The following is a 24688-nucleotide window of genomic DNA, read 5'->3' on the forward strand; positions in this document are numbered from 1 at the left end:
GTCACTTCCTTTAGGAAGCCCCTCCTTGATGCTCAATATTAGGTAAGGTATTTACGTAGTCCTGTAGCTTACGTTAACTTGGCCTGTCCTTGTCACGTTGTTGTAATTCTCTTTTCATCTCTGGTCTCACTTTGCCCTAATAAAATCCTGAAATGCAGGGCTTTATCACTCATTATTGTATCTAGCATCTAGAGTTCCTGGTGTACATAGTAGGTATTTAATAAACATTTAACTATAAGTCTGGCGTACATTATGCTTCAAAGTTTATGCTAAATTCATATGAAAATAAAACTGAAGAGAGAATAAAAAACCAGCCTTAATTAGTGAAATTAGGTGGAAATCCCATACAGTCCAATCTTGAACTGAATTAAACCATTTACCTATCTTTATGTGAAAATAGTCTTGTAAGTGGGAGCTGGGAAACTTAAAATATTTCTCGTTTTGTTGTTAGTTTTTTCCTAATGTTTTTGCTTAAAACTGAAATAAAATTGGAAAACTGTTGGTCTAATAAAATGTGTATTTTTGCATAAATCAAACCACTGACCTCTTTTTATGTTCTTTAAAATTTGATTCATTAGTGGAATTAGCAAGGCTCTGTGCTTTTCTCACCTCATTCAGTTTTATAATTAACCAATAAAAGCTTATTAGCTTTTAAGGAAGTTTTAGGAGCATAAATTGATTTATGGGCACCATATGGTTACATCAAAGGATTTGTTTTATTTTAACCTGTAGTGAATTCTTGAGGGCTTTTTTAAACTAGAAATTTGTGTTCTTTCTGTCAAGCAGTAGTATCTAGAATAGACTGGTTTTATTTTAGTACAAGCTACCAAAATTGGTCAGGAGGTTCAAAGAATATCAGAATCCTATAGTTCATCTGGTTTAGTACCTCCCATTTTGTAGATGGGTTAAATGTCTTTCCAAGGTCATACAGCTTCAGTATTCTATCCAAGACCAAAATCCTAGGTTTCTAATTCCAAGTCTAATGCTTTTTCAGTAAACTAAATAAATTGAAGTCACTAATAGGTTATAAAGTTATTTACTGTGGGTTGTTATGACTTTGCTGATTCATATAAATATTCTTGTGTCACATTAATTCTTAAGAATTGTTAATATGTTAAGGTGACTTCTTTTTATATGTAATAATACACTGATGGCATGATCAGATTGATGTCAGTAAAAGTACTACATTATGAAGATGGGAGTAGAGACTCCCCACATCCCACACCACGATTTTTTCAAATTGTATCTTATTGAAAAATAAGAGAAAATTTTGCGTAGTTGTGAGAGACTTTGATATATGTTGTGTTTAATGATATATGTTGTATTTAATGCAGAACTATATTCAAGTAACCTCAAGCTGATGATCATGACCTCATTCATCTGTTCTATCTTCCAGTGTAGTTGTACTTGAATATCTTAAAAGCTGTGGCATTCTATCCCTTTTTGGAACATTATATGCTTTTACAATGTTACTGTTGAAGCTTAATGTACAGAGGAAGCACTGAAGCAAAGAAAATGGCAAGGAATGGAAAACAATAGATCCCAGGAATAGACATTTAGGATTAACTGCATTCTTAGAACATGATGTTATTTTTCATAAAATATACATTTTACATAATTTTGCCCTTTCTGGACTATTGGGTATTTTTAATATATTCTGTTCTTAGGAATGATTTTTCAACATGCATTCTAAATTTAACTGATTTAGATCATAGATCTAAATTTAACTGATTTAGATCATAGATCTAATGAAGATAATCCTAAAATAGTATTTTAAAATAATGTATTACATGTAGAACCCTTACGTAATTTTATGTATTTTTTTTGTTTTTGTTCTGTAACTGGCTCTAAGATAGCACCATAAATGAAGTAAATTAATATAATAAACAGAAGGAATAGATGCACATGTGACAAACAGGCAGATGATGATCTTAGTATGTTTTAGGTTTTTAAATAGGACTTTAGGCTTCTAGAAGGAGAATGATTGTGTAGGAGAGGAGGGTAGTAAAAAGTGGAAGCAGGGAGGCGATTTGGAAGACTGTTAAAGTTTGTCTATAGGCACCGCCAGAGTTCTATCAACTAGAAATGGGGATTTGGGGTATATCTTAAAGGTAGAGGATTTGCTGATGGAGAGGGCATTGGAGAGCTGAGTAAAAAGAAGAATCGAGCACTGCTAGGTTTATGGCCTGAGCAACTGGAAGTAAAACAGTTTTGAGGCGAGGTGGTGGAATCAAAAGTTAAATGCATATTATGCATCCCCATGAAGGTAGAGTAGGGAATTTGGTATTCTAGTTAACAGCCCGGGGAGATGTTAGGTAAGTGGGATAAGTAATATGAGGGAGACTGGTGAAGAGCTCATTATAGAGTCTTCAAAGGAGACTCAACAAAAATGTCCTTCCAGTGTAGTCTGCCTCTGCCTTTAAAAATATTCTTCCTCAAATCTTCCTGCTCACTTTGCAATTCCCATGCCTACTCCCAACCCTTTTAATATGTTGCTTGGCATAGTTCTAATTTGTTATTTTTTAGTTAAAAACAGTGAAGGCTTTATAAAATCTTGTAATTCAAGAAGTTCTAACAAGTTCATTAGTGTAAAGTTAGAGAAAAAAGATTTTGGGGGGCATGTCATAGAAGCTAGCTCCTATTAAAATGTTCCCTTGATTCCTATCATTTAGAGAAAAAAGTGAGGAAAAAAATATTTCACAGTATCAGGAATTCTACCATGATGCTAATGAAAGAAACTGAGCCAAGCATTACTCTTCTATAGGTATGTTTGGGGAGCACAAAGAGACCCTCCTCTTTGAAATCCATTTCAATAGCTACATGGGGACTGTAGGGTAAGGTATCAAAGTCTTTTTAAAAGCTTTGAGATAGATTTTAAAATATGGTGACCAAAAAGATTGGCAATGAAAGAGACAGTTTTCTGGAAAATACAGCATCACTTAGGAAAAATGGAGAAGAAAACACTTTAGTTCAGATATAGTAACTCAAATTTTGCTTTCTGGGAACCAACAGATAATTCTGTTGTTCTGTTTGCCTACATGGTTCATAACAGTTGTGTTTAAGTAACTGTGGTTACAACTTTGTAGCCTTCTCTCTCATTTTAATACAGGAAGAGCCAAAATGGGTGTCCTAGGTAGACATTACTGATAACTGTTCAGCTACCAGTGCTGGTGGTTCTGTAACCTAACTGTGGATGCTCGTTCTTTAAACCAGGTTTATGTGCCAAAAGAAAATAAAATGGCATGAAGAATTAAGTTTTAAATGTAATAATCATGTTATATTAAAAATATTATTAGGTTGCCTGGGTAGCTTAGTGGATTTAAACATCTGCCTTTGGCTCAGGTCACCTATCCCAGGGGCTTGCAATGGAGCCTCTAATCTGGCTCCCTGCTCAGCAGGGAGTCTGCTTCTCCCACTGCCCCTCCCCCTGTTCCTGTACCCTCTCCCCCTGCCCCAATAAATAAATAAAATCTTTATAAAACATTATTTATGGGCTTAGCTGAAAGCCCTCTTGGTCTTGCTTAAGGGATCCAATCTGTGGAATTTTAATGTTTTAATAGAATCAGTTGTAGTCTTATTTTTTCTCATGCTTGGCTGCCCTAGTGAATAATACTTCATTAAATTCTTTAAAAATATGTTCCTAATATGCTTGAAATATTTAGAGGACTACAGTTTGTAAAATCAAGACTCTACCTCATCAGCGGCTCTAATTTTTTTTCTACAACCTTCAGAAGGAATATAATATGCATTCCAGTCCTTTACATAAATGTGTGTTTATCTGTGCCATCATAAACAACACTGCACTAGATGGGAATCTTCAGTCATTATTACTTACTTAGATATGTGTAGTCAACTCCTGTCATGAAGCATTAGAGATAAGACTGGAAGGAAGGAACCTGTGAGCAGGAAAGGCCAGAGGGAAAAACGAGCCTTGTTTAAGTCCACGTGACTAGCTCCTAGAGAATCTGAAGAGAACAAGAGAATGTGAATCACTCATCCCTAGAAGAGCCATACTCAAGTCAGATTTGATACGAGGTACTTACAAATTTGCAGAACCTTGCTTTTTAATTTGACCCATAAACTATAGTCATATTTGATCTCTTAATATTTAGGCAAGAAATAAACCACCTAAAGATTTCTAGTTTTATTTCCCCAAACTTTATAGATTTTTTTTAAAGATTTTATTTTTTATTTGACAGATAGAGATCACATGTAGGCCGACTGATGGGCAGAGAGAAGGGGAAACATGTTCCCCGCTGAGCAGAGAGCCCCATGCTGGGCTCAATCCCAGGACCCCTGAGATCATGACCTGAGCAGAAGGCCGAGGCTTAATCCACTGAGCCACCCAGGTGCCCCTATTTCCCCAACCTTTTACAGATACATTTTTTTGAACTTTTTTTAAATTTGAAGAATAATGTATGCATATGATTATTAAAAAAACAAAGGTGTGTACTTTGAAGAGTAATTCTTCTTCCCCTTCCTAAACTATAGTCATCCCTGATACATAACCTATTTTTCATTTGAAAAATGAAAACCTCTTTTCATTTCAAAACTTGGGAGACTATACAAGTAGATCTATCCCATTTTTTTTTCTGTTCTTTTTGAACGTGCCATAATTTATTAAGGTACTCCTTGGTGGACATTTGTTTCTTCTTATTGTTTTACTATTGTAAATAATGCTACAGTTGATATCCTTTTATATAAATCTCACAGCTCTAAGAGCATATCTTAAATTCCTGGGAGAGCTTTTGCTAATCAGAAGATAACCTGCATTTAAAATTTTGACAGCTAGAGTCAGGGTCATATTTAAATGAAATATAACTTTCCTCCAGAGAGAGAAATTGCAGAATTTCCTTCAGTAACCATCCATTCCGGTACACTCAACTTGAATCACAAATAAAAGGAAAGCAAAACTGTAAACAAAAATGTCTCTCCCAAACTTTCTACTTCTGAATTTTATACATTCTGATATTTAAGACTAAAAGTCTTATTTCCTTTCATAATAACTTAGAAAATACATGTGTCTCCACTCTGTCCAGAATTAACTACAACTTTTCACATTAACAGAGATAAAACCTTATCTTCGAATCAATGCCACAATGCAACATTGAACCAGTGGGGCTGCTTATGTGAAATAGACTACCTAATTCCTTATACTTTGCATTTAACAATGTGTATTTTTTCTTTGTAAAGTGACATATCAGCAAATATTGGATCAATTCTTCATTAAAAAAATTAATACACAAAATACTACTAAAAGTGGCCCTGGCCACAATATAAAATTAAGATTCGGAAAAGTGCAGAGACAATAACAACAGCCCAGCATTTGTTTTCTTTGCAACTATGTATAATTTGAGAAAATTTGCTTTTGCTGTGGAATCTGTTAAAGGAACAGACAACACGGTATTTTTTATTTAGAATGGGTTTGCATTGGTTTGTGTTTTGCATAGTGATAGGCTTTTGTAGTATTTTTTGTATGCTACCTGTGTTTCTGGAATGAATTAAGGTCATTATTCAGAGGATGATAATCTCAATTATGTTTATAGAGTGAGACTGAATCATCATTGCAAATACTACATAATACGCTCATCAAATAATAACAAAGTAAGAGAAAAACAGATATAGGTGTTTAATAAGGAAAAATAGACTATAGAAAATACAGCAAATATAGAAAAGCAGGTTAGAATAGCAGGGTTTAAGTCAATTTTGGTTTTAAAATGCCTTGTAAAACTGAAGAGTTTAAAAGTTTTCTTTCAATAGTGGCAGTATAGGTGATTTTAAATTTTTTTGTTCTTTCAAAGATCTTTTTTAAAATTTTCTACGATAAACATGTATGACTTTGCAATTTGAAAAGCCAACTTTATAAAAAGATAATTTCATATGCCTCCAACTCCATTTTATGCCCCCCCATTTTCCATTGACCTAGTGTTTTTGCCTTAATTTACTTATTTGCATGCTTCTTTGCATTTGTTTTCTTGTATTTCCTGATTATGATAGAATACTAGTCCTATTCTTGCTTTAGGTATGTAAATCAAGGAGTGAATTCTCAAGAAGACAAATATGATTTATAGCATCATCGCTGGTAGCCATCTCTGCATTTGTTATTGCTTGTTAACAGCTGGAACAAAGCCAATTACTACCATTTGGGTTTTTTTTTTTCCCTTTTATCTTCTAAATTTCATGCAATCTTAATATAACCATGTAAGAAACGTGATTCTCAACCACTGCTAAAGAGAACATAGACAAGAAGAGAGAATGAGGAGGGATAAGACCATTGACATTTGGATTCCATTAAATTTAAAAATAATGTTATTTTTCAGTACTCCAAAGAAACACGTATTTGGTGAGGAGTGGATTTTTAAGGACAAATCCAGCATGGTACCATTTGCAAATAACTTAATCCATTAGTTGCATCAGTATTTTCGTAGCTAGTAGGGAAATTACCATCACTGTTAAGGTTTCAGATGTTCTTGAAGCATTCCAAAAAGCTGAAGGAAATAAGGAGAGTTCTCTATTTGTGAATTATCCTAAACAAACATAGAATATATTCTGTGAATTTCTGTTCTGAGCTCCTGTGTCTTTAACAGTCCATATTATGAAGTGTCTTTCAGATAACAGCAGGCGATCACCAGAATGGGCGTAAATGACTTATGGCCAATTTTGGAGCCTGTAAAGCAGCACCTCCAGTTGCATAATCTCTGTGGGAAAACCATTGCAGTTGATCTGAGTCTCTGGGTATGTGAAGCACAGACAGTCAAGAAAATGATTGGAACCGTCATGAAGCCCCACCTCAGGTATAGTAAATGTTCTTAGGACATGTATAATTGCATAAGCAGGTCATGTCTTGGTTTGTTTCTTTGTTGTTGCTGTCCATTTTGGGATTTTAAAATATGTTGCTAACATGTCGGTCTCTGCCATCTCTAATAAATCGATGGCTCACACATTTGAGCTCCAGATTCACAGACCTAGCTGCCTAATTCCCATATACACTAGGATGCTTTGGTGACTAGAAGCCAGAAATTTGGGAGCCATTCTCTGTTTGGCCCCGCCTTGCATCCAGTATTTCAGGGAGTCTTGTCAGTTCTACTTCCAGAATATTCCTTGTGTTAAGAAACTTCTGTCAGCGCCCAGAGGCAGGACCTCAGTGTGTGGCACCATCCTCTCTCATCTGTACTGAAATGTCTTGCATGAGTTTTCCTTCGTCAGCTCCTGGCCTCCTCCTCCTCTAAACTGTTTTCCATGTAGCACTTAGAACCATCATAAATCTCTCCTGCTTAAAAACATTCCGTGGTTTCTCAGTTCACTGAAAACAGAATATGAATACATAAAATGTGATTGCGTGTAACCTTTTTGGTACTCGTCCGATGTTCTTGCCATTATGTCATATTGCTGTGTTGACTTTTGCCATCAGCATCTGATTATTAATGGTTTACTGATTTTTAAATTTAAGGAACTTATTTTTTCGTATCTCCTGTTTAACACTGATGGATGTAAAACTGGTGTTCGTTATGGAAGGGGAGCCCCCAAAGCTGAAAGCTGATGTCATAAGCAGGAGGAATCAGATTCGATATGGACCTTCAGGAAAAACATGGTCTCAGAGAACAGGGAGATCACATTTTAAATCAGTTTTAAAAGAGGTGAGTGTTTAGATACGATTTAATAATTCTGATTTGAGTTAGAGAATGCATTTTATTCTGATAAAGGCTGTTATATCATAATCTTTAATACTCACTAAACTTACTGTAACTAGAAGGCCAGTGGGGATATAGAAGAGAGTTTATATTCTGTAGTGAAACTCACCCAAGTTCAAGCCTGGCTTTGGCATATGGAAATTCTGAGATGTTGAGCAAGGTTTTTAAATTATATCTGCTTTACTTCCTAACCTGTGCAATGAGGATAGTAACACTTTGCAAGAATGTGGTAAAAATTAAAAAAAAAAAAAAAAGAAAAAAATATATAAAATCTCCAATATCTAACTCAACTACTACATAGTAGGGAGTTGATATATGTTACCCGTTATGACATCTTCAGCACTTAAAGAATTTCCTTGAGTAGAGATCTAATGAACTCATACTTCACTCATTCATTGGGAGTGAGAATTTTTTTTTTTAAAGATTTTATTTATCTATTTGACAGAGATCACAAGTAGGTAGAGAGGGGCAGGCAGAGAGAGAGGAAGGGAAGCAGGCTCCCCACTGAGCAGAGAGCCCGATGCAGGGCTCAGTCCCAGGACCCTGGGATCATGACCTGAGCCGAAGGCAGAGACTTTAACTCACTGAGCCACCCAGGTGCCTCGAGAGAGAGAATCATAAGGTGGCTTCCTGTCCAGCACAAAGCCCACAACCCTGAGATCATGACCTGGGCTGAAAGCAAAAGTCTGTTTAATTGACTGAGCCACCCAAGGTGTCCTCACACATGATTTTTATCTTGGACTTTTAACTTAGCATATAGTACCCATGTTTCCCTTTTGCCACATTCTATCCAAATCTATAACTTGTAATGGTGGTGGAACACGTATGAAATACTACAGAAAACTATAAAATCCTCCCCCCATGATTGCATATATGTTTGCTTTTCATTCTCTATTATTTGTGAAATTATGATGAAGATTTTTTTGTGTACATAGTTTTTTCTTGTGACTTGGGTTGTTAAGATAAATTGCCCAAAGTGGGATGGATAGACCAAAGTTTGGGAATGATTTTATAGTTCTTGCCAATCACTTTCACCAGCACAGATCTGACATGTGCAATCTCAGTATGCCTGAAAAACATTGGGTGCTAGGATGCTTATCTTTGTATTATTTCGTATACAAAAACAAAGGTATTTGTTTATGTAATACATATAAATAGATATAATACATACTTAATGTGTATTGGTCTTTTAATGGTAAGGTTAAACATTTTAGGTTTTAGTGTCTCAGTTGATAAAGGGCCATTGTCCTTGCCTGACGAATCTTTTGAGGTTTTAATTTGTTGTTGTTATTCAAGTTCTTCGTGTTAAAGATATATACTTCTATTATATTTGCTTTTAACTCATATCTCCATTTTTTCTTTTCTTTCTTTCTTTTTTTAAAAGATTTTATTTATTTGACAGGGAGAGAGAGGGGGAGAGCACAAGCCGGGGGAGTAGCAGGCAAAGGAAGAGAGAGAAGCAAGCTCCCAGCCAAGCAGGGAGGGAGCCTGATGTAAGGCTTGAACCCAGGACCCTGGGATCATGACCTGAGCCAAAGGCAGATGCTTAACCAACTGAACCACCCAGGCGTCCCATTTTTCTTTTTAATTGTGGTTAAAATTTTCATTTCTTTTAAAAGATATTACATAAAATAATAATCATTTTTCTCTTGAAATTTTATTTTCTATTTTTAATGTGATCTTAAAAAATAGTTTCCAATTAGTGATCTTTCCACCATAATGACTATCAGTAGTTGAAGAAAGTATCTGTACTAGATTCTAATTATTTCTTACATTGTCTGTTCCTGGAAATATCTATGGTCCACATACTGAGGGCATGAAATAGCCAGTATAAAGTAACAAGATGTTCATGTCTTCTTGAGAAAATTGCTCCGTTTCTATTTCTTTATTGTAGTAGTTGTAGTAATTGTGGTGTTCCTAAGCATTTTGTGTCACTGTTCAGTGTTGCCTGAATGAATAAAAAATTCATTTTCATTTATCTGTACTTTTAGTTACTACGCCGTACTTCTTGCTAACCCACTGCCATCTTTTAGGTATAAGGATGAAACATAAATTGGTTTTCCTCTAATACCACCCCACATGATAGACTTAGGGTAGGCAAATTTATAACAAGCCTCATCTCCAATTCTGTGCTGGTTTTTGAAGAGTTGGAATGACAAATAATGCAGACATCTGAAATAAGTTCCAAACTCTCTTGTTTATTATCTTTCTTGCTTCCTTTCTTTCTTTCTTTCTTTCTTTTTTAAGATTTTATTTATTTATTTAAGGATGAGAGAGAGAAGGATCTCAAACGGGGGAGAGGCGATGGGGAGAGAGAAGTAGACTCCTCGCTGAGCAGGGAGCTGGACGTGAGGCTTGATCCTGAGTTGAAGGCAGATGCTTAACCAGCTGAGCCGCCCAGGTGCCCCTGGAAGGATATTTCTTACCTAGAGGAAGGCAGAAATATCAAAACTATCTCCCTAAAGCCACCCAGCCAGAGACCTGGAAAGTACCTTCTTTTTTTCCCCCACCATAGTACTTTGCTTTTTGAATCCTGTCTGCCTTGGGCAACATCTGGCAGAGGTTTTTCTTATGTAATAATCATGCAAGCAGTCAGTTAAAGCAAAACATGATATTTACAGCATCAGTCTCTAGAAACTACAACAGATTAAAAGCCTCTTTTCCTCACCATTCTCAGTATTTCTCATTGTAAAGTGCATGAGTGACAAGAAAGAGTGCCTTAGGCTGTAAGGCTAGACTACAAGCTGTTCATCTGGGTTCAACTCATAACACAAAGGAAACTCACTGAGGATTATTTATTAATCAGCACATGGCTAGAACCACCTTGCATAGCCATTTGACCTCAGGGAACAAATCAACAACTGGTCCCTATGTGCTTTCCCACAACATGAGAGTTTCATTATATGGACATGATAGAGAAAAAGAAGAAAACTGTAAGGTCTCAAATAAAATTTGATAACAGCATCTTTGGAAGAGTTCATATTAAGTTGACCATCATGTGAGAGGAATTTTTGTAGTTTTGCAGATGTAAACCTTAATGTAATTAATAACCATTTAAAGATTTCTTTTAAATCTTGAGATAACATTGAACAAAACAGTGAAAATTGAATATTTAATGTTTTTTCTAAAATGCAGCTTATTAAAAAGATTTTATTTCTTAGAATGAGTGGGGGTGGGTGCGGGGAGCAAATGGGGAGGGAGAAGCAGACTCTCTGCTAAGCAGGAAACCCAACTTGGGGCTCAATTCCAGGGCCCTGAGATCCTGACCTGAGCTGAAGGCAAATAGTTAACCAACTGAATCTCCCGGGCGTCCCCAAAATGTAATTTTTAAATTAATTTTTAATCGAATGTGGATTGCTTTTCAATTGCCATTTTTAAAGCTTTCGTTATGGAAATTTTTAAATCAATATAAAAGTAACCCATCATCAATCTTGACCAATTAACAGCTCTTAGCCAATCTTGTTTTATCTGTGTCCCCACTCCCTATTCCCATGTCATTCTGAAGCAAATCCCACACATAATATTGCCTCAGTTTCAGTATTTCAATATCTATGTCAAAAAATAAGGACTCTTTAAAAATAAATATAAACATAACCAAACTACATTTCTTATTATCACACCTAAAGTTTAGCACTCTTTAATGCCATAAAGTATTCAGTATTCAGATTTCCAATCATTTCTTAAATATCACAATTTGTAAAACACCTAAATAGTTAACAATTAATATTTATAACACAGAAGTCATTTACTAACACTGGAAAAAATAGCAGTAAAATGGTGTTCTTAGATTTCTTGCATCTGTGTTTTCTTTTCAGTGCCTCGATATGCTGGATTGCTTAGGAATTCCCTGGGTCCAAGCTGCTGGGGAAGCGGAAGCCATGTGTGCTTATCTTAATGCTAGTGGTTACGTCGACGGCTGCCTCACTGATGATGGGGATGCTTTCCTCTATGGCGCCCAGACTGTTTATAGGAATTTCACTATGAATACCAAGGTACTTCTCTTTCTCATTTTCAGCATTTGTCCCACAGAGTACCTTTTGAAAAGCGATTATTAAATGGTGTAAAATACTTACCATAATGCCTGGCACATAACAATTGCAAAATGAAATGAAATGTGGTTACAAATATGACACATAGTCCATTTTCTCTGAAAAGTGGATTTCTCTTTTAAGAGCTTGATTTGTTTCACATGATTTAATTCTAAGTCAGTTTTGATAATATATTATAAAAATGCATATGAAATGTCTTGCTTTGACCCAGAATTTCCATTTTTAGTAATTTATCCTCAAAAACACCTGTAAATATGCAAGAAGAGATGTACAAGGATGTTAATTGCAGCATTGTTAGTAAGTACAGAAAATGAGGCAAACAGCCTGAGTGCCCTTTTTTTTTTTTTTAAGATTTTATTTATTTATTTGAGAGATAGAGCACGTGCATGAGCAGGGGGAAGAGCTGAGCCCAGAACCTGACACTGGGCTTGATCCCAGGACCCTGAGATCATGGCCTAAGCTGAGGTCAGTTGCTTACCTGACTGAGCCACTCAGGCACTCCTCAAATGCCCATTTCTAGGGAATGATTAAACACAGCCGTGGTTCTCAGTTAGAGAGGTATTGCCAGCGGAAATTTTGGTTGTAACTATTCAAAGCTGGGCAAGGAAGATTATATTGACATTTGGTAGACTGGAGCCAGGAAAGCTAAACCTCTTGCCAGATGATTCTCTTATCTCTCTGAAAATGCTAATAGTGTTCCCACTGAGACACATTGCCTCAGAGTCCATTTTATTAGTAGCAAGCAGTCATTAAAAAGATAATATTGGAGCACCTGGGTGACTGAGTTGGTTAAGCAGCTGACTCTTGATCCCAGCTCAGGTCTTGATCATTAAAAAAAATAGATATGTATTATTGATATTAAAGATGTATTAGTGACCAAAAAATGTTACAAAATAGTACTTTTATATAATTCTAAATTCAGCCAATAATAATAAATATGTCAAAGTGTTTTTTGGAAGAATATTCATGAGAGGGAGGCAAACCATAAGAGACACTGAACTCTAGGAAACAAACTGAGATTTGCTGGAGGGGAGGTGGGTTGGGGGGAAGGGTTAGTTGGGTGATGGGCATTACGGTGGGCACTTGATGGAATGAGCACTAGGTGTTATATGTAACTGATGGATCACTAAATTCTACCTCTGAACTAATAAAAAAAAGAATATGCACTATAGTGTTAATAAGAGTATAATGGTTAACTTTAGATGTTGCAATTACAGAGAATGTTTACTTTTTACAATATTCACTTTACAGGGTCTAATTCTGTAGGATGAAAATCTTTTGTAGACATCAAAAAATAATGAAGAGGAAAATTTTGACTATTATAGATTGTTTTTCAAGCCAGTTTTTGAAACTATGACTTTATTTCCAGATATTGAAGTGTTATATTCTGTGAAGATTCTGGTGATCAGGATAATTTTTTTCCCCCTATTTTAGCTTTTAGGAATAATTAAGCATTTAGAGACAAATTCTTTTTTATAATGTTTAATCTACAAATGTTTACTTTTTTCTAGGATCCACATGTTGATTGTTATACAATGTCGTCTATTGAGAGTAAACTAGGTTTAGATAGAGATGCTCTGGTTGGACTAGCTATACTACTGGGCTGTGATTATCTTCCAAAGGTATGCTTAGATTGTTGTATTTACGTACTAGTCGTAATGTGTCTTTTTTGATACCTTACATGCTGTATAAATATAAAAATAATATAGCTATCTGATTAAGAACCTAATTTAGAGTATAATTTTAGGCATAATAAACAATTTGCTAAAGAAAATAATCAGCATTTCAAGTGACATTTAAAAAACTGGCTCATTGTGACACTGAATGTATAAATTAAAATGGAATAATAACTAGGCCCACAACTTACATGTCAGTAAACCATTACTCTAAACTAAGAGAATGACATTCAAGTTTTACTACCATTTAAAAAAATACAGGAATTATTCTTTTCTTGTGTCATGCCAGTATTAATTTCTATCACTGTTTTGTCTGTTTTTTTGGTTTTCAATCTTCCTTGCAGCTTTCCAGCTGTGCACATGCTCAGTATTATTACTGTTGCTAGGCAACATGATTATTGGGGTAAGCCATTCATCCTTCCTTGCCTCTTAGCATTGAATTGAGTTTTGTTCATGAAAACATTTTATTTAAGATGCAAAGTAAAGTATCCTGTAACAAATAGGTCTGCTAATAGGTGAGTGATAAATTAAGAATTATAAGGAGAGGGGGCGGGAGGGATGGGGTGACTGGGTGATGGACATTGGGAAGGGTATGTGCTATAGTGAGTGCTATGAAATGTGTAAGACTGATGAATCACAGACCTGTACCCCTGAAGCAAATAGTATATTGTATGTTAAAAAAAAAATTACAAGGCAAACCCCATTCTTAAATATATTTAAAAGTATGGAATGCCTTGAATTGTAGTTCTTATTATGTTGTCCCTTCATTAGGTCCCTACTGATCATCTCTATGTTCTTATTAAATCCTTCATTATACTATTATTCTATCCCCAGGAGAAGTCTAACAAGGATGACATCTCTATGTTTTTTCATCAGAGTTTAGGAGAGAGGAAAAAATAGCAGGATAGTAAAATTATTAGCCATCATTTCTAACTTATGTCATCAGTGACCAGAGAGAGAAAATGACTTTATTTAGCTAATAAGAAAAGGAAACACAGGAGGAGGGAAACCTTTAAATAAAGCAAAAGTAATTATTTTATTATAATGCTTATTCTGAAATAGAAGATTCTTATTTCCCACATGTAATTATATCATAATTAAAGTTTAGAAACAGCCAAATGTTAAATGTAAGAAAAAACTTGCAAAATTAAACTCACAGAAACCAATTTTAGCTACAGGGGTGTTACATTATGTATTAACCTTAGCTGTTTTGACATTTTCTATCCTTTGTAAGGAAACTGGTATCTGTTTATTTTGTTCTACTTAAAGATTTTTACCACTTATGGACTAACATGATTTACCTTTAAAAACTTAACATGTAGCTAAATGCTAATATAAGAAGGGTATTATACAAAATGTCTAGCAATGTGTATGCCTAAAACGTGGGCTGTAGCCATGAAACAAGACTTCTGGGTCCGCTGTCATGCCAGGTGCTACCCTGTTGGTAGCTGATCCTGAGTGTACGGGGATTGGGAAGGGGATTCAGGCTGGAGGGAGATCCCTTTGCCAGCAAGCCCTTAGGATGCTTGTTTAGTGACTTTCCTAACCAATTTGGAAATACTTTAGCAACTGGTATGTCTGTCCCAGTACATATTGGCTAAGTAACAGCCCTGCTTCTATGGATATATTCATAAACCAGAAGACTCAAACCAGAAATTGTCATGCAAATACACATACATTAACATTTGTGTGTGTGTGTTGGCAACTTAACACTTGTTTTCATTTTTCTTAAATTATTAATTTCAAGAGTTAACTTGGAACTCTTCTTTGTTCTCTTTTGATGTCTGCCTGTATATTAAGTGTTCATCTAAGTGAGTGGACATGCTTTTTCTGATTACAAATATAACCTGAAGTTAGGTCAAATTAAAAGACTATCAAAATAATTAATGTAAAAAGTGAAAGCACTTTAAAGTTCTGTTCCTCCCTCCCTTAAAATAAACACTGTCAGTGATTTAGTATATAATCCTGTGACTTTGGGATTTGCACAGATTAACAATATCATAGTCATTTTACTTACAAATCTATTTGGTGGGCTATTCTGCAATTATTATTTTACGTGTGGCAAGGTATCTTACACATCTTTTTTCTGTTACTACATAGTTGCCTTATTCTGTCAGCTGCACAACCTCCCATTGAATGGACATGTCATGCTCTATTTCTCTGTTCCCCAGTGACTAAAATTTGCATTTCTTTTCTGCTTTCTGAAAGGGAGTCCCTGGAGTTGGCAAAGAGCGAGCATTAAAGCTTATACAGACTTTGAAAGGGCAAAGTCTACTTCAAAGGTAACTAAAAATGACTCTTGTGACATTAGACATTTATTTTTGTTGAACTGAATAGTGACTATTGCAAAAAGTATTATACAAAATGTATTATATTACAAAAAGCATATATATTCAACTCAGTTGTATTATATAATTTTTTATTTTTATTTATATTTTTTGTGGGGGTAAGAGGGAGAGAGAATCCTAAGCAGGCTCCATGCTCAGCGCAGAGCCCCACGTGGGACTTGATCTCACAACCCCAAGATCATGACCTGAGCCCACATCAAGAGTCGGGCGCTTAACCAGTTGAGCCCCCAGGCACATCCTAGGTTTTAGATTTTTAAACTTCTCTATTTTTTCATTTAAAGTCGCTGATTTTTTTTAAAGTTGTTATTTATTTATTTGTTTATTTATTTATTTGAGAGAGAGCACATGTGTCAGCATGAGTGGTGGGAGGGGCAGAAAGAGAGAGAGAAACAGAGTATCAAGCCGACTCCACTCTGAGCACAGAGGCTGACATGGGGCTTCATCTCACTACCCTGAGATCATGGCCTAAGCCAAAACTGGAAGCTATTGCTCAACTGACTAAGCCATTCAGGCGCCCCTAAAATCACTGATTTTGAGGATGGCTGACTGGCTCAGTCAGTGAAGCATGCTTTGATTTTGGAGTTGTGGGCTCAAGCCTCATGTTGGGTGTAGAGATTACTTAAAATCTTTATAAAATGGCTTTTTTAAAGATTTTTTATTTTTTATATATTTTAGAGAGAGTGTGTGTGTGGAAGTGGGGAGGGGTCAGAGGGAGAGAGGGAGAGAATCTCAAGCAGACTCCCCACTGAGCGTGGTGTTCCACGTGGGGCTCAGTCTCACAACCCTGAGATCATGTCCTGAGCCGAAGTCAAGAGTCGGAGGTTTAGCCAACTAAGCTACCCAGGCACCCCCCCAAATGAAATCTTTAAAATAATAACAATAAAATAAAAACTTTTTTTTTTAATTATGAGATTTCCAAAGAAAAGATAAGAATATACATCCTAAACCATACTGTATTTTTTTTCACTATTAGGTCACTACATACAGAAGTAGTAAGACGCCAAATGTGTTTTTTATAACCATGTGCTTTTACCACAGGCTATTTTAGACTGTTTTACCACCAAGGTAAATATAACCATAAAATAATTTTACATTTAAAACTTTATATTTAAAATTATTTTTGATATAAAATATTTTGATATCATATTTATTCTCTGTAAGTGAAATGCCTGACATATTGTAAGTATTTAAATACATATAACACTTGATCACAATTTTTACTTGAATGCCCTTTGTTCTGGAGCCACGTATTTAGTAATACATTCTAATTAATTTAGACTGCGCAATTTAAGGATTCAAAAAAGGTAAGGTATGGAATATATGGTAGTTTACCAACTGTGCTATTTAGTTTTGAAAGAATGTGAATATATTTACTTAATGAAAGCAATGGTTTGTGTTAATGTTAATTATGAATTAATATTAATGATAATAAAGTATGGAGTGAATAAGAAGGAGCTCTTTCAGATATAAAGCTACTGATAGATCTAAGACTTTAATGAATATGTTGCTGGTATTAGTGAGCACTGTGCCAAAGCCGGAAAAAAAGCTATACTTTGTCATGGAATCATTTGGGAATTGTGAAGAATAATGTGAAGAATGAAAAGAAGGTATGCGACTTGGCTGACTACAAATCATCCTTACCGACGTAGTGTCAGCAAATATGTGCTTTTGACAACATTTTATGAAATGTTTGAACATTTGAAAAGAATAAAATTACCTTTCTTATTATCATTATATATCATTCTAATTTTAATATAGACTGACTTTCCCCCTTTTTCTCCCACATTTGAAGTTCTATTTATTTATCCAGCATCTATTAATGCTTCATTTTTAGCAAGCTCATACTTGATCTTTATAGTAAATGGGACAGAAATTCCAAAAGCCAAATAATAACTCCTAGTACCAGACACTGCACAATGAACTCAAGAGGTAATTTACTTTTTTGTTAGACCTTTAACTTCTGTAAGCGGAGAAACATAATTCAGAGCCATTTGTTTTTATGGGGAATACTTAATTATCCCCTTAATTATTCCCTTGGTGGCTTTATGTTGCCTTGAACTTTAGCCAAAAATAAAATTAACGTTTATTTAGTAGAAACCTTAACAGATACACATTTTCCTTAAAATCATTCGTTAAACAGGCAGTGTTTTACAGTTTGCATAAGAGATTAAGGAAATGATCATTTCAGGTGATCTAGATTTTTTTAAGTTTTTACTTAGAAACATAATGTTCTATTTAGTTGTATAGTTTACCCTTCACCCCTATTCCTGATATGGGAAAATGTTCACGTACATCATTCTATTTGTTTCGTACTCTCTTTCACACAGAAAAGAGATCAAAAAGACATAAATACAAGTCATTCTCCTTACATTTTGCTGCCTAACTTAAGATTCTCTAAAAAGAAAACACCCCCAAACTGAATGAATATATGAATATATACATATGGGTACATGAATATATGAGTATATACATATGAGTACATGAATATATGAGTATATACATACGAGTACATGAATATATGAGTATATACATACGAGTGCATGAAGATACGAGCATATACATACGAGTGCATGAAGATACGAGCATATACATACGAGTGCATGAAGATACGAGCATATACATACGAGTGCATGAAGATACGAGCATATACATACGAGTGCATGAAGATACGAGCATATACATACGAGTGCATGAAGATACGAGCATATACATACGAGTGCATGAAGATACGAGCATATACATACGAGTGCATGAAGATACGAGCATATACATACGAGTGCATGAAGATACGAGCATATACATACGAGTGCATGAAGATACGAGCATATACATACGAGTGCATGAAGATACGAGCATATACATACGAGTGCATGAAGATACGAGCATATACATACGAGTGCATGAAGATACGAGCATATACATACGAGTGCATGAAGATACGAGCATATACATACGAGTGCATGAAGATACGAGCATATACATACGAGTGCATGAAGATACGAGCATATACATACGAGTGCATGAAGATACGAGCATATACATACGAGTGCATGAAGATACGAGCATATACATACGAGTGCATGAAGATACGAGCATATACATACGAGTGCATGAAGATACGAGCATATACATACGAGTGCATGAAGATACGAGCATATACATACGAGTGCATGAAGATACGAGCATATACATACGAGTGCATGAAGATACGAGCATATACATACGAGTGCATGAAGATACGAGCATATACATACGAGTGCATGAAGATACGAGCATATACATACGAGTGCATGAAGATACGAGCATATACATACGAATGCATGAAGATACGAGCATATACATACGAGTGCATGAAGATACGAGCATATACATACGAGTGCATGAAGATACGAGCATATACATACGAGTGCATGAAGATACGAGCATATACATACGAGTGCATGAAGATACGAGCATATACATACGAGTGCATGAAGATACGAGCATATACATACGAGTACATGAAGATACGAGCATATACATACGAGTACATGAAGATACGAGCATATACATACGAGTACATGAAGATACGAGCACATACATAAGAGTACATGAAGATACGAGTACATACATACGAGTACATGAAGATATGAGTACATACATACGAGTACATGAAGATACGAGTACATACATACGAGTACATGAAGATATGAGTACATACATATGAGTACATGAAGATACGAGTACATACATATGAGTACATGAAGATATGAGTACATATTCTTTTTCTCTTCTTCTCCTTATCCCTCCCTCTCCTTCCCTTCTTCTCTTTCCTCCTCCCTTCCCTTCCACTCCTCCATCTTCCTTCTTTTCTCCTCTGTAACCGTCTGATTCTCTCTTCCTCCTGTTGCAACTCTATTATCCTTGGGGCCACATTTTTAAATTGAGGTACATAGATTGAGGCTGGGCCAGTGACTTTATCATCAAAGAGAAAACAAATGGGCAGGTAAGGAAGGGAAGAGAATAGCCTGGCATTTGAGAGCATGGCATTTTGGTGACCTTGTTTTTGTTTTGTGTCATTTTTCCTTTTAACTTTGTTTTTTTGCAGGTTTACTCAGTGGAATGAAGAATCACCCTCTGATCCACAACCACTAGCTATTAAAACACCGGCCCATTGTTCTGTGTGTTCCCATCCAGGTAAGCAGACATAGGGAATGAAATCTCTAGAACATTACTGTGTAATACCCACATTGTCATCCTATTCTTATAATACTGGTTACATAATCTCTTCCTCAGTAGATTGAATATCCTCAGTATCAGGAGTTGTGTCTCATATGCACAATAGATGTTATTTGAATGAAATAATATGATGTAAACAATAAGCACAAGGCAAGTGCAATTTCAAACTATGTTACCAAATTATGTAGATGTTAAAATTATGTTTTCAATATAGAAATCCATTTAAACAAAAAAAGAAATGTCATAATGCTAAATCTTAGGGGGAAATCAAACTAAAACCATTTATTTTTATTTGCATAAAAAGGTGACTTAAAACTAATTTCTAGGGTATCTGGGTGGCTCAGTTGGTTAAGCACCTTGCCTTCAGCACAGGTCATGATCCTGGGGTCCCAGAATGAGTCTTAAGTCAGGCATTCTACTCAGCAGGGAGTCTGCTTCTCCCTCTACCCTCCCCACTTCTCGTGATCTCTCTCCTCTGTGAATAAATGAAATCTTTAAAAATAACACTACTAATTTCTAATATATGTTTATTATTATTGAAAATAGCTTGGTTCCTCTTCACTTGGTTAAAAAAAAAAATGTCATTAGCGTGTATTAGATCAGAAGCACATTTCGCTCCCAGGAGAAAGTAGGAGATCTTGTCAGCTCATCCTTTAAAAGAAATTCTTGGGATTTCTGGGTGGCTCAGATGGTTAAGCATCTATCTGCCTTTGGCTTAGGTCATGATCTCAGGGTCCTGGAACTGAGCTCTGGGTCAGGCTTCCCACCCACGGGGAGTCCGCTTCTCTCTCTCCTCTACCTCCTCTCCCCTCAGTTCATGCTCTTTCTCTCTAACTCTCAAATAAATAAGACCTTTAAAAAATAACAATAAAAATTAAAAAGAGAAGAAATTCTTTGTCTGTTTGTCTCAGTATATGTTCGTAAGCATTATTAAATTACAGGTAAAATCATGGACGATATAAATGTTTTTATAGGATACTTTATAGAATTCAATTCTGTAGTTTTTTGACACTTTATAAGTGAGTTTTAGTTCCTATCAATTATGTGCGCTCTTCTGTATTCTCAAAACAGTGTTAAAGGTGGTCATTCCTTCAAAAGGGAACTAGGGCCATACACCTCTGCCATAGTCATAATTCATTCTTGTTCCAACCACAGTTTAAAAGTAGCTGTGAAGTTTACTGAGGGCTAGATACTAGCAGAGGTAATTAACTGTTACATTCTTTTAATATTCCCATTAAAAAAAACCATTTCATGAATTCTGTTAAGTAAAGAATCTTTTTCTTTTATGATTGTATTTATTTATTTATTTATTTATTTGAGAGAGGTGAGGATAAGCACAGAGGGAGAGTTAGGGGGACAAGCGGACGCCCTGCTGAGCAGAAAACCCAATGTGGATCTCAATCTCAGGACCCTGGGGCTATGACCTGAGCTGAAGGCAGATACTCAACCAACTGAGCCACCCAGGCATCCCACAAATAATCCTTTTTAATATTAGTGATTACATCCTACTTTTCTTGCATGTAGTTACCAAATACACCACAAAGTTTTCCATTGTTGATTATCGTAAAATTATAATTTCTAGTTACAAATTAACAGTTTCAGATAGAAGAATATACTATAGAAACAACAAAAAAGTGTCATGTAAGAGCTCAGGATCTACGTTGTCTTAAGAATTATTACAGTATGCATTATTCTTCTATTTAACCTAAATGTATTGGAACCTTTCTATAGGCTAAGGACTTCACAACACCATGTTCATTTTTAAAAATCTGGATAGGGCAAAAAAATAAAATTATATAGAAGGTAAATCAAAAAGAGTGAAAATCATACTTCTTTGTGTTTTCATAAAGGTTCATCTAAGGATCATGTACGTAATGGATGCAAACTCTGTAAAACTAATCAGTATTGTAAGCCGCATGATCATGAATACTGCTGTCCTTGTGAGTGGCACAGCACAGGGCATGACAGACAACTGAGCGCCATAGAGAACAGCATTAAGAAGTAAGTTCTTCTGACTCCTTTTTTTCTGTCCTGACCTATTTATACACCTCTAGTTGAATTATTTCCACATACCCTTCCCCCATGTCTAGATTAGTAACATTTCACAAAATCTGTTTTTTTTTCTTTTCTTTTTTTTTTTTTTTAATTTTTTATTTTTTATAAACATATATTTTTATCCCCAGGGGTACAGGTCTGTGAATCACCAGGTTTACACACTTCACAGCACTCACCAAAGCACATACCCTCCCTAATGTCCATAATCCCACCCCCTTCTCCCAAACCCCCTCCCCCCAGCAACCCTCAGTTTGTTTTGTGAGATTAAGAGTCACTTATGGTTTGTCTCCCTCCCAATCCCATCTTGTTTCATTTATTCTTCTCCTACCCACTTAAGCCTCCATGTTGCATCACCACTTCCTCATATCAGGGAGATCATATGATAGTTGTCTTTCTCTTCTTGACTTATTTCGCTAAGCATGATTCGCTCTAGTACAAAATCTGTTTTTTGATTCAGTTCAGACTTTAGGCAGTCTCAGAAGACTGATTTAGTAGTTATTCAAAGAGAAGTTTGATGACTGGGATATTATCCAAGGGTATTTTTCATTAAATCAGCAGAGATTGGATGAAATGAATTTATAATCTAAAATTGCCTGATGATATTAACAACATGTATATAATTTATTTTCAGAAAAGCTTGCGGTTGTGAGGGATTCCCATTCCATGAGGTAATAGTTAATAATTCAAATGTATGTCTTATTTCAGAAGTTCTTTTAAAAAATTTGAAGTCAGAATTTCTATTTTATTTTCTCTTGCTAGGTTATTCAAGAATTCCTTCTGAACAAGGATAAATTGGTGAAAGTAATCAGGTACCGAAGACCTGATTTATTGTTGTTTCAGGTATGGGAAAATAAATATTACTTTATGCTATGTAGTTGTGTACTAGGAAGATAAGAAGGGATAATCACTTTGGTCTGAGAGGAGATTTAAAACAGCTTTGACTCTTTGACTGCATTTTTTTCAGCATTTATTTCTAATCTTCATTCCTTTGCCACATAAGAACCATACTTCGCAGACCACAAGACAAACCATAGTTATGCCCTTTAGAAGACACCTTATGTACCATGTACAGATTCATTGTATTTAGGAACATATTGGGGGCAGAACACAATACCCAGAGAATGTGAGAAATAAATTTGTTGTTATAAAAGTTTACAAGGACAATGGAAAAAAAAATTTTTTTTTTTTTTTGTATAGTTGACACACAAGATTACATTAGTCTCAGGTGTACAACTTGGCGATTTGATAAGTTTATACATTATGCTATGTCGGCATTGGGATTTTTAATCAGTGAACTAACTTTAAGTTTGGACTATCTATCACTTACTATGTGACCTTGTATATGTGTTATCCTCAAAAGAGAAATAATACTACTTTCTGAAGTCACTATAAAGATTAAATGAGATTATTTATATTAACCCCTAATATAGTGGCTAGGGAAGCCAATAATAGTTCAATAAATTTTAAGTACTTGTTGCCTATCCCTACCAACAACAGTAATACTAATGCAACCAGCATTTATTGAACATTAAAATTAGCTATCATATTTTAACACATTAAATGTAATCTCACTTAATCTTTATAATCTGAGTTGAGATATATGTTATGATGGAAATCTGAGGCTAAAAGAAATTAAGTAATTTACCCAACATCTTGGAAATAATCATACTGGGGTTCAAACTGACAAGTCTCACACTTACTCCTTATGCAACGTTGCCTCCTTAGGAGGCTTATTATTCTTTCTGGGAATACGCTCATTGATACTATTTTAACTAATGTTAATTCTGTAAGAAAAAAAATGATATTACCTGAGAGGGCTGTTTGTCTCTAAGAGATAACAAAATCTTGTTTTATTTGTTTTATATTTACAGAGATTTACTCTTGAAAAAATGGAATGGCCCAATCACTATGCATGTGAGAAATTGTTAGTGCTTTTGACCCACTATGACATGATAGAAAGAAAGCTTGGTAGAAGGAATTCTAATCAACTACAGCCAATTCGGTAATATGAAGAATTGTACAAAGAAGTCTCTGTGTTTCCATTTGGGTATCTTATGATCTATATAATAATCTAATTAATACCTTTAATAATCTTAATACTCTTAGTAGTGGGATATATAGCTCTTTGTTATATAAGAATGGAGTAAAGGTCTAGTATGAAATATTCAAAGTTTATTCATGGTTTACATTCAAGATAACAGTAAGTTCGTGTCTTCACATACTTTTCTGCTTCAAATAGTAATAACAGATTATTAAAAGAAATAACTATAAAATGATATAGCTAAGCTTAACCATAGAACTATTTCAATGAATCAGAAAGGGAACAAAAATCTAAAGGCACAGGAACTGGGAATTTGTAAAACTCAGCAAAAGGTATATGAGTATTCATTGTGCCATTCTTGAAACTTCTCTAAAGACTTAAAAACTTACAAACTAAAAGTTGGGGAGGAAGTATCAAAGAAAAATGATAAACTACAAAGGAATGACAATCTGATAGCCTACTTTTTCATGACAGAATGCTAGAGTCACGTTTCAAAGCTTTGAGTAAAAATAATTGGCAGCCTAAACATCATTTAAGCCTTATTTACTGGTTGGTGAATAAATCATGGATCCTCATTAAAAGCACTCTAAAGGGGGTACCTAAGCCAGAA

General features: G+C 35.1%; 1 protein-coding gene across 10 annotated transcripts in view; it reads left to right on the forward strand.

The window, feature by feature from the left end:
* GEN1 (GEN1 Holliday junction 5' flap endonuclease) overlaps positions 1-24688 on the forward strand; it is a 35494-nt gene that overhangs the window by 3414 nt on the left and 7392 nt on the right. For 5 of the 10 annotated variants that reach the window (XM_082745793.1, XM_082745792.1, XM_082745794.1 and 2 more), the window contains 10 exons: positions 6602-6794; positions 7451-7637; positions 11507-11683; positions 13252-13362; positions 15625-15698; positions 19852-19940; positions 21833-21983; positions 22669-22705; positions 22797-22877; positions 23909-24039. In XM_082745793.1, the coding sequence (XP_082601919.1) occupies positions 6634-6794; positions 7451-7637; positions 11507-11683; positions 13252-13362; positions 15625-15698; positions 19852-19940; positions 21833-21983; positions 22669-22705; positions 22797-22877; positions 23909-24039 (1199 nt within the window). In that variant the 5' untranslated portion in view covers positions 6602-6633. Of the gene's footprint in view, positions 1-6587; positions 6795-7450; positions 7638-11506; positions 11684-13251; positions 13363-15624; positions 15699-19851; positions 19941-21832; positions 21984-22668; positions 22706-22796; positions 22878-23908; positions 24040-24688 lie in introns of all 10 variants that reach the window. The other 5 variants (XM_082745789.1, XM_082745797.1, XM_082745796.1 and 2 more) reach the window with 2 other exon arrangements.

This window comes from Mustela nivalis (genome assembly GCF_964662115.1).
Source record: "Mustela nivalis genome assembly, chromosome: 8".
In the NCBI taxonomy this organism is placed as follows: Eukaryota; Metazoa; Chordata; class Mammalia; order Carnivora; family Mustelidae; genus Mustela; species Mustela nivalis.